General features: G+C 49.9%; 1 protein-coding gene across 1 annotated transcript; it reads right to left on the bottom strand.

Annotated features, from left to right (window-relative positions):
- Positions 1-470: 470 nt before the first annotated feature.
- Positions 471-11,029, bottom strand: LOC307192594 (armadillo-like helical domain containing protein 1; the record flags this gene model as incomplete). The annotated part of the gene is made up of 7 exons (XM_079933663.1): positions 471-676; positions 751-832; positions 1,124-1,201; positions 1,294-1,642; positions 1,744-1,777; positions 1,810-1,866; positions 10,999-11,029. 7 exons carry the CDS (start codon positions 11,027-11,029, stop codon positions 471-473), a joined length of 837 nt encoding a protein of 278 aa, XP_079789789.1.
- Between the last annotated feature and the right edge of the window lie 41 nt (positions 11,030-11,070).

The following is an 11,070-nucleotide window of genomic DNA, read 5'->3' as shown; positions in this document are numbered from 1 at the left end:
GAAGTGGTATTTAAAGCAATGGAATCACCAGGGTGTAAAGGTAGGGAAGAGGCTCCAGGTCAGAGTCCTGCCTCACTCCACCTTGAAGGAAGCTGGGTTGAAGAGGAGGAATCAGCAAAAGAGAATGAAAGGAAGCAACTGGAGAGGCAGGAGAAAAACCGGGTGGGTGTGGTGTCCTGGAGGGGAGAGCGCAGGGGCCAGCAGGGAGCTGAGGTAAGGCCCGCTCCACAGGCTGTGCCCTTGAATCTTCTGCGACGTTGGTGGTCCTTCCCCTCAGACCAGCGTTTTTCCTTGGTGAGCAGAGGCACCCCGACCCGTCATCATAACTCTCACTAGATCGCCCTCTGCCCTCCACACACGGACACCAGATAGATAGCAAGACCGTTTGTTTATTGAACCCTTCCCAGCCAGCTCTCCTTTTCCCCTTCTGGCGGGCAGATCCCCAGCCTCCCACCAAGGGCCAAGAAGAGTCAACCGGAGCTTGGCCCTGGCTCCTTCCTCCTGCCAGGCTTCCCTGCCACACAGCCTGGGCTTCCTGGCTTGCCTTGGAGGCTCTGTTGCTCCTTTTCTCCCACAGCCTCCCTCTGGAAGTGTGTGATGTAGGCCACCTGACCCTGATTACAATGGCCAAAGCAAAAGCTCATGGTGCTGTCGGAGAGGCCACTGAGATGCAGCTCTGGGGACAGGGAGATGAGCCTGAGTGTGGGTGCCACCGCACCTCTGCTCCAAGCCCCCTCACACCCCACTCACCTTTGGTGACATTGACTTCATTGGCCGCCAAGATGTCCGCCTGAGTGCTATCTATTCTCCTGTACAAGTCCTCGGCGTTGCCCTGAGGACAGGAGCAAGGGGAACTGGGCTGGATGCCAGGGCAGCCTGGACTTGGAGTTGGGCGTGGGCACATGGAGGTTGCAGGCTGCGGTCAGGCTCTTAACCTGACTGGAAGGGCAGGAAAGGGGACGGAAGGGTGCCAGGTGGAGAAACCCAAGCCAGGGCAGTCCTTCCCGCAGCCGGCCCCGAGGCCGATCTGTGTGTGGGGTGTACAAGGGGAGGGGCTGTGCGCTGGGCTGTGTACAGGGGCACTGTTGTGTCCCGCGGGGCGCGGCGGGGCGGGATTACTTACACGGAAGAGTTTGTAGAGTTCCTCCCCCATGGACCTGCGCACGTGCTCCTCCACCACTGGGAATAACTGCACAAAGTACTGCGTGGGCGGGCGAGGGGGCGTGACTGCCGTGCCCACGCGCTGTGCCTGCCGCGCCGCCCTGCCGCCCGCCACCCGGCCGCCCAGCGCACCTCTAGCGTGAGGCTGGCCTGCCGCTGGCCGTTGCTGTGGTCCGTGTTGCCCATGGCGGCCATGAGGCTGTGCACCACGCGCAGGTGCAGCATGTCCTCGGCCAGGCTCGTGTTGCCTCGCGCCAGGATCCTGGGCGTGGGTGGCGTCGGGTGGGGGTGGGATTCGTGCTGTGGCGGCCCCGTGGGACCCTCTGGCGGCCGGAGCGCTCTTGGGGGCCCGTGGGCAGCGCCGGGGCCTGGCTTGCCGCATCCGCCCACTACCTGCTGCCCGCTTACCCGGTGGCGTTGGCGGCCGCGGCCTGCTGCAAGAACCACGGCAGGTGGGTGCTGAGCTGCAGAACCGAAGAGTCTGGAAGAGGGAGGAGTGGCCGTGAGGCTGGAGGACCCCTCGCCCTCATCTTCCACCCTGCCCCGTCGGGGTCCACCACCCCGTTCTCAGTGGATCCCTACCGCTGACGATCTGGGACTGCTGTTTGCTGGTCTCCTTGAAGGACGGTATCAGCAGCGCCACGAGACCCTTGAGCAGCGCCGGGCACACGTCGTAGTTGACCAGGTCCTTGATCAGCTCGATGGCTGGGGAAGGCAGGGGCGCTGGAGAGGCCCGCCGCTCCACTCCCCGCCCTCGCCCTCGCAAGGAAGCAGCACCCCCTCCCCCCCAACTCTTTATCGACCTTTCTTAGCACCTCTTACTGGCCAGCACTGTGCCAGGCGTGGGGGGAGCTGGGCCGGCGACCCCTCAGTCCTGCCCTTCTTGAGCTCTTGGTTAAAGGGGAGAGGGAGGAGGAGGCCGAGGCCCCCTGCGACTCACAGAACCAGCCGGAGCCGGAGGAAGAAGGTTGGAGGCTTAGAGGCTGAAAAGAGCTGGAGGCCCCACAGAGGTAGGGCCGCCAAAGGGCTTTGAGGAATCTAGAAGGTTTCCTGGAGGAGGGAAGGACGGCGGGTCTTCACAGGGAGACAGGATGGGGAAAGACAAGGGGTGAGGGGGAGACAGAGGAAGTGAGTGGGGATGTGTAGCAGAAAATGAGAAAGGAGGCGAGGTCGACAGCAGTTTAGAGAAACTTTCCTTTCTGATGGACCCTTATTGAGGCCTTGTTTGCCTAGGCTCTGTGCTGAGGGCTTTCCTTTCAGAGTCCCAGTGACGATCCCTGTGACCAAGGAGCTTCATTTTGCAACAGCATGATGACTTATCCCTATTGGACATTTGAGGGAATGAGGCACAGAGAGGTAAAGCACTTGCCATAAGGTACCACAGCTAGGAAGTGGTGGAAGCAAAAGGAGGGAAAGATTCGCTTAGGAAGGAGGAGGGGACTAGAATTTAAAGAGGGCATTTTCTGTGGCTGCTTCGCAGTCATTCATTCCATCCAGCATTGACTCAGCCTTTCGGTCAACCTGCATAGGACGCGTCTTGTGCCCGGCGAACAGTTTGGTGACAAGTGCTATAAAAGGGGTCGGTGGGCTGTGGGAGAGCCTGGGAAGATGGCAGAGGACTGAATATTTTTGTAAAGAGAAAAGAACCCCAGACAGGCAGAGCTGGTAGCGGGCAGGTAATGTGGTGTGATAGGACAGCGGGTAAACACAAGTGCTTGCTGCATGGAAGACGGGGCTTAGAAATGAGCTGTCCCCCCAGCTGCAGAGTCAAGTGCCGCTGGCCTCTCCACCTACTTCGAGGGCACAGTTGTTTCCCTGACTAGCTCATCTGCATACCAGAATGCAGTGTAGACTACGTGAGAAATATTAACAGTATTATCTGTTTGAAAAACAAAAAATAATGTTCTATTTTCTTTTTAAGAAAATTTAAAAAATCTATTTATTTAAGGCTGCGTTGGGTCTTTGTTACTGTGCACGGGCCTTCTCGAGTTGCGGTAAGCAGAGGGGCTACTCTTTGTGGCAGTGCACGGGCTTCTCCTTGAGGTGGCTTCTCTTGTTGTGGCGCACCGGCTCTAGGTGCGGGGCCTACAGTAGTTGTGGCCCTCGTGCTCAGTAGTTGTGGTGCACGGGCTTAGTTGCTCGGCGACATGTGGGATATTCCCGGACCAGGGCTCGAGCCCGTGTCCCGTACGTTGGCAGGTGGATTCTTAACCACTACGCCACCAGGGAAGTCCCACCTTTTATTTTCTTGTCAGGAGCTTTTACCCAGTAAGAACATGTTTAGGGGTCATTCTCTACAATGGAAGACAAGTTTTTGTTGGTAGGTACAAAGGCACCACAAACGTTGGGGGACCAACGAGTATATGGGAGGATGGGCATGCATGGTACACACATACACATTCCTCCCCAGTTTAAGGAAATCTTTTGTGTCTTGGCAAAGACTTTCGTGGAGATAAACACTTGAGAATTGGTAGTGGAATCTTTTGTGGTTTTACTTAAATAAGGGTAAGTATGTGGGATTTCAAAGACAAATGGCTGATGTGTAGAACTATAAAGAGGTTCGTAGTTAACTTGTTGTTTTAGAAAGCCGTTCCAAGTTTAAGTTGTAGGTTGGGAACTGCGTTCTCTGATTCCCTGCCCCCAGCTGTAAGTGAGGCTCTAGAGAAGTTATATAGCAATCTTACTCATGAACACAGATGCAAAAATTCTACACAAAATATTAGCAAATTGAGTCTAGCAGTGTGTAAAAGGAATAATGTGCCATCTAGCAATGCACATATATCATCTTAATAGAAAGAAAGTTTGAGAAAATTGAATCTCAGTGTGGTAAGAGCTATCTACCAAAAACTATAGCAAAGGTCATACCCAATAGATGAAACCTTGGAAACTTTCCGTCTTAGATGAGAAGGCAACGTCCCACACATTCCTCTCCACAAAATCTTTAGTAAAAGGTAAAAGACAAGTGATCTGGGACTTCCCTGGTGGCACAGTGGTTAAGAATCCGCCTGCCAATGCAGGGGACACGGATTCGAGCCCTGGCCTGGGAAGATCCCACGCCCCGCGGAGCAACTAAGCCCGTGTGCCACAACTACTGAGCCTGCGTGCTAGAGCCTGCAAGCCACAACTGCTGAGCCCACGTGCCTCAACTACTGAGCCAGCGCTCCACAACAAGAGAAGCCACTGCAACTAGAAGCCCACGTACCACAACGAAGACCCAACGGCAGCCGAAAAAACAAAAAAGGACGAGTGATGTGAAGAGAGACCAGAGTACACTTAGCTACATTTGCCACTCTCTCCTTAACTGATTGTAACTCTCCAAGACTGCTGTCTATTCCTGTGCTATGGCCGCTCCTCCAGGAAAATCTGTGAAAGGGATTTTTGGAAAAGATGTACTCTCTTTTTCTAATCTCTGGAAGAGTTTAAGACTAGAATGTTTTCTTGAATGTTTGATTGAATTCTCTGAAGCTTCTGATCTTATGGAAAAAATTAATTACTGATTCCTTTAATGGTTAGAGGACACTTTGGGTTTTCTACTTCTTGAGTATGTTTTGGTAAATTATATTTTCTCGCTGTTTTCGTCTAAAGTTTCAAACATATTGCAAGAAGTTTTCATTATGTCATTAAAAAAATCATTTTAATGAATATACCATCTATAATGATGTCTCCTTTTATAGTCTTCATATTGATTATATGGGTTTTCTCTTTTTGAATCAGTTCCCTTTGCCCCCAAGTCCAATGGGAGTAACACAGATGAACGCCTGCTTATGCAATGGATTTTATTACAAAGAGGAACCCTGATTTCAGAGAACCTGAATGTTTTATAGCAGTCAGTAAGCATGCCTGCCCTTTGCTCTAAAGTGGAAAGTGTCTTTCTTTTCTTTTCTTTTCTTTTTAATTTATGGACATTATTATTTACTTATTTACTATGTATGGCTGCATTGGTTTTTCGTTGTTGCGCGCGGGGTTTCTCTAGTTGCGGCGAGCGGGGGCTACTCTTCGTTGAAGTGCACGGGCTTCTCATTGGGTGGCTTCTCTTGTTGCAGAGCACGGCCTCTAGGCACGCGGGCATCTGGAGTTGTGGCATTTGGGCTCAGTTGTTGTGGCACACCGGCTGAGTTGCTCCTTGGCATGTGGGAACTTACCGGGCCAGGGTTCGAACCCGTGTCCCCTGCATTGGCAGGTGGATTTTTTTTTTTTTTTTTCTTTTTGTGGTACGCGGGCCTCTCACTGTTGTGGCCTCTCCCGTTGCGGAGCACAGGCTCCGGACGCGCAGGCTCAACGGCCATGGCTCACGGGCCTAGCCGCTCCGCGGCATGCGGAATCTTCCCGGACCGGGGCACGAACACGTGTCCGCTGCATCTGCAGGCGGACTCTCAACCATTGCGGGACCAGGGAAGCCCGGCAGGTGGATTCTTAACCACTGTGCCACCAGGGACATCCCAAACCTATGACTCTTTAACACTATGTGAATTACATCCTGCACTGCCTTGTAGCAAATCATCCCCTGTAACATTTGCATTTCAGAAAGAAGGTCACTCAGGCCAACATCCCCGAAACGCACCGACGCAGTTACCGGGCTGCCTGATGCCAGCAGTGACTGTTTTGAAATAACGCAGGAAGAAGAAGAATGCAAGACCCTCAGTATTTTGATCCTTATCATATATGCCAGACTGCGAGCCCCACATATAAAATCTTTTCCTATTCCCGAAGGAGATGGGGGCACAGTTCTTCAGGCGCTAGCCTGCTGTGTCTTCCTTTCTGCCTGGCAGAAAAATAAAGCCATCTCTCTCTTCCTCCAAAATCTCTGTCTCCGTATTTCTGTTCGGCATTGGTGCACAGGCAAGCTGATATTTCGGCAACACCATCATCCATCTGCTCTTGCTCTTAAGGCCAGTTGAAGATGGTCCCTTGCAGTTTCCCAAGTTAGGTTAGTGATGTGAAATTCTCCTGCCCCTGGCCCTACCTCCTTCCCTTTCCCAGCCACGCAGAAGGCAGTTTGCTGGTTGTCTTCCCCAATTCTTCTCCAAGTAGGTTGTGTTTACTCCCCAAATCCCTGAGCCAGAGGTGGGGGTGCCTACACTCCCAAACCCTGAGTGTCCACGTTCCCCTGCTGTTTGTAGTCTCTTGTGCTGTGCCTGCAGTGGCACCTGGGCGGGGATGGACACTGCCCTTGTCTAGGTTTTTCTAAATGTCTTACTCAAGTTCCAACCTCCAGCTTGTGAATCAACTGTCTCTTTTTTGCCTTGTAAGCAAGTATTAAGCTTTGGGGCTGTGGGGAGACCTGTGATGTGAAACAACTTCTTTTCTTCCCTCCCCGCACATTGTTGTAAATAACTTTTAACAGCTAAACCCCAGATTTGCAGTTTTTTTTTCCCTAACTGCTAAAACCATTTTCTTCCCCCTGGTGTTACTGTAACATTTGGAAAAGGAATAAATGTCGTCCCTTAATAAAAACAAAACAAAATAAAACAAGACTTTCTGGTTGGACTATATTCCTATCTGGTTTCTGCCACGCCCCCTGGTGGTGGCTCTAGACCGAGCAGGAAAACTAATGAAGGCATTTGCCGAAGCGCGAGGTTGGTGACTCAGCTTCATTTACATACCCACAATGCATTGCAAACGGGATCTTGCCTACTTTCAAAAGGCTCTAGCCTTCTATTTCTTTTGACTCCCGCCCCCACTCGAAATCAGGATATTTTCACAGAGGTGTGTGAAATAATTGCAGAACTCACTGGTTGTTTGCGGGTAAATAGTTACCGTTGGTGTTTTGGGACTTCCAGTTAGCCGAGGACTGTGTGAGCGACTATGACGGCATACTCTGGTTTCTCTTCAGAACGCATAAATCTTTCGCCTTTTACTAAAGATTTCCGTGGAGAGAAACAATTCCGAGTTTCTACCCAATTTTTTGAGGCTTTGTTTTATTCAAGGCTAATAAATTTGTGCAAAAAGAAGAAATGTTTTGTATTTTGGTGGATTTGTGTTGGTAGCGTTACACGCTGCAAAGAGTGGCAACACTGTTTTGTACTTGGCTGTAGGCCGTTTTTGTGATGGTTTGCTAGTGTGACATACGTGTGATTTCGGAATCCGGGCAAGCGCCTAGAATCAACCTGGTTGGCGGAGCAGTATAATACAGTGGCGAGCTGTTCAAACAACTGCAGTCCTCGGTGAGAGCAAGGTGTTGTGTCATGTTTCTCTGAGGTTGTCTTCAGGAGGCGAGCTTCGTGTGGACGGGGCAACTGGTGCTCGTGGAGTGCGCATGGTGTTCTGAGGAGGAGGTATCGTTCCTGGTTTGAGGAAGGCAGCGCCGGGGAAGGAAGAGAAAGAGGCGCAGGAGAAGTGACCCCCCACTTTCTAAGCGCGAGCGGCCCCACAAGTTATAAGGAATTCAAATACTCACAGAGCTTAAAAACGCGCTTTGTTCCTAGCGCTTCGGGTTTATCTTCTTGGAGAGCACCAGGCATAATAAAGTTGAACTGCTTCTCGTGCACGGCACGCGGCCTGGCACAGAGCAGTCAGTCGTTCAGTAGACGGTTGCTCGCTGTAGATTATCCACTTAACCTGGCTTTGGTTAGGTCGTGAATTCAAGTTCAGGTTTGGGCACATGTGTTTGCAAAGGATTGTTCAAAGCAGTACGTGAGCACTTCCGGGGAGACCCACCTCTCTGGGATTGTGGTTCTAACTGCTGCACTTGTGTAACTTGGCTTTTGTAAAAGCTTCAAAAAAATTGAAGTATAGTTGGTCGATGTTTGTATGATAAACATTCAAATATACACTTTCTGATGAGGTAGTTTAGCCTTCAAACTAGAACTGTTAAAAATAAGAAATTCGAGGAATTCCCTGGCAATCCCTGGACCAGTGGTTAGGGCTCCATGCTTCCACGGCAGGGGGCGCGGGTTTGATCCCGGTTGGGGAACTGAAACCCAGCAGGCCACTCGGCGCGGTGGAAAAAAAAAAACAAGAAACAAAGAAAAAAGAAAAAAAAAAGGAAAGGCAATGCTCAAGATCATCTGTAGTTTTCCAGTTTCTAATGTGGATGAAGACCGCAAGTAATTGCTCTAAATTTTAATTTTAGAAGTAAGCTTAGGGCTTCCCCGGTGGTACAGGGGTTAAGAATCCGCCTCTCACTGCAGGGGACACGGGTTCGAGCATTGGTCCCGGAAGATCCCCCATGCCGCGGAGCAACTAAGCCCGGGCAGCACAACTACTGAGCCCGAGTGCCACAAGCACTGAAGCCCGCTCACCTAGAGCCCGTGCTCGGCAACAAGAGAAGCCACCGCAGTGAGAAGCCTGCGCACCGCAAGGAAGACCCAACACAGCCCAAAATGAATACAATATATAAGTTAAACAGACAAGAAAAAGCTTATACTGCATGACAATCAAATGCAATATACAAACCTTAACTGAATCCTGAACAAAACCCAATAACACACCCAGGAAAGGAAGGCAGGAAGAAAGCAGAAGGTACACTTTTGGTGCCTTTGTGGAAATTTTAGTGTGTACTCTATTTCACGTGACAGTATTCAATTAATAATTGTATTTGTTTTCTTGCTGCTGTAACAAATTATCACACGCTTAGTGACTTAAAACAACTTCTGGACGGCAGGAGTCTAGAATTAAGGTGTTGACAGGGCTGCATTCTTTCTAGAGGTTTCAAGGGAGAATCTGTTCCCTTGCCTTTAGAAAGCTGGCTTCATTCCTTGGCCTGTGACCCCTTCCTTGCAGTCCAAATCTCTTGCTTCTGTCGTGTCGTCTCCTAACTCTGGATCCTCCTGCCGTATAAAGAGCCTCGTAATTACCTGGGGCCCACCTAGATAATCCAGGAGAATCTCCCCATCTCAAGATCCTTAATCACACCTGCACAATCCCTTTTACCGTGTGAAGTAACATATCTACAGGTTCCTGGGATCAGGATGTGGATGTATTTGGAGGCTACGACTCACACTACCACAATACTGATATAGTAATTATGTAGGAGAACGGCCTTATTCTTAGTAGACACGTAATGTGAAATATTTAGCAGTGAAATGTCATGACATCTGAAACTTTCAAAAAGCCCAGTAAACAGAGAGAGAAAAAGAAAATGTGTCATAGGTACTCATTCTTTCAACTTGTTGTAGTTTTGAACTTTTGGAAATAACAAGTTGGGGGAGAATAAATGTATAGTAATAAATTTTATGTAAGTATATTTGTTTTGGATATTTGTATTATACTTAAGTTTTACTTTTTATTTATTTATTTTGAAAAATATCTATTTATTTGGCTGAGCCAGGTCTGAACTGCGGCACGCATGATCTTTAACTACGGCATGAGAACCCTTAGTTGCAGCATGTGGGATCTAGGTCCCGGAGCAGGGATCAAACCCCGGCCCCCTGTATTGGGAGCACGGAGTCTTATCCACTGCACCACCAGGTAAGTCCTGAGAAGATACCTTTTGTGTAAAGAGTTGAAAGGAGGTCATGGAGTTAGCCATGCAGACACCTGGGGTGAGGGTTCTAGGAAGAGGACCTCTCTCAAGTGTTCAGCAGAAAAGTCTGCACAAAAGCCCTAAAGCGGGAGCTTGTTTTGTCAGCTTCAAGAACCACACAGCCAATGTGTCTGGTGCCCAGTGAAGAAGAGAGAGAGAAGTAGGAGAGAGTTCAGAAGTCATGGGAGCCTAGATCACCCTGGAGGCCGTAACAGTAAGGGCTTGGGCTTTACTCAGTGAAATGGAGAGCACTGCAAGGTTCTGAGCAGAGTGACAGAATCTGAAGTTTACAAGGACCACTCTGGCTGCTGTGCTGACAAAGACAACGGGGCAGAAAGCAGAGTCATCTAGAAGAGAGATGATGGTGGCTTGGACCCGAGTATTAGCAATGGAGGTAGTGAGACAGAGTTGGATCCTGGATATATTTGGAAGGTAGAGTCAACAGACAGGACGGATCCAGAGGTTAAAGAGAGACATCAAGGAGAACACCACGATTTTGTTCTGAGTGGCAGGAAGGATGAGTTGCCATCAGTTGAGTTGGGGAAGATGGCACAGGACTGGGAGTTCAGCTTTGGACACTGATGAAATACAAATGCATATTCTAAAGGGAGTCAAGGAAAATTTGAACATAAATAATTTTCTCTGCCCTTTGGCCTCCTCTCTTCCCTCTACTGTGCATTGCGTATCTGCACCATGCATCGACCCACCTCCCGGTGGGCAGAAATACCTGGTCAACTGTAAAGAGCAACCTTCTCCTAGTATCAACAAGATAACTCCTTAGGAGATAACCTTCCTCCTTGATCTTGTAAGGGGCCCTGATGACCCCTGACCCATTACTTGCTTTGTAGGTGTCGATGTGGATTGTGTGAATGTCACTGTGTACGTCATTTAACGAACAAAGCCCTGGATAACTGTGCTTTGACCTCTCACAGGCAGAACACTTCTTGAAGCTTTCCGAGAGGCTGTTCCCGGCTCATACGCCACAATTTGGCTCAAATAAAATTTACCATTGCTTTCTTAGATCGACTGATTAAATTTTTCGTCGACAACACCATGAGGTAGAAACGTGGGAGTCGTTGCACAGAAGTGGTATTTAAAGCAATGGAATCACCAGGGTGTAAAGGTAGGGAAGAGGCTCCAGGTCAGAGTCCTGCCTCACTCCACCTTGAAGGAAGCTGGGTTGAAGAGGAGGAATCAGCAAAAGAGAATGAAAGGAAGCAACCGGAGAGGCAGGAGAAAAACCAGGTGGGTGTGGTGTCCTGGAGGGGAGAGCGCAGGGGCCAGCAGGGAGCTGAGGTAAGGCCCGCTCCACAGGCTGTGCCCTTGAATCTTCTGCGACGTTGGTGGTCCTTCCCCTCAGACCAGCGTTTTACCTTGGTGAGCAGAGGCACCCCGACCCGTCATCATAACTCTCACTAGATCGCCCTCTGCCCTCCACACACGGA

Source organism: Stenella coeruleoalba (genome assembly GCF_951394435.1).
Source record: "Stenella coeruleoalba genome assembly, chromosome: 1".
In the NCBI taxonomy this organism is placed as follows: Eukaryota; Metazoa; Chordata; class Mammalia; order Artiodactyla; family Delphinidae; genus Stenella; species Stenella coeruleoalba.
This window is presented reverse-complemented; position numbering and strand designations above follow the sequence as displayed.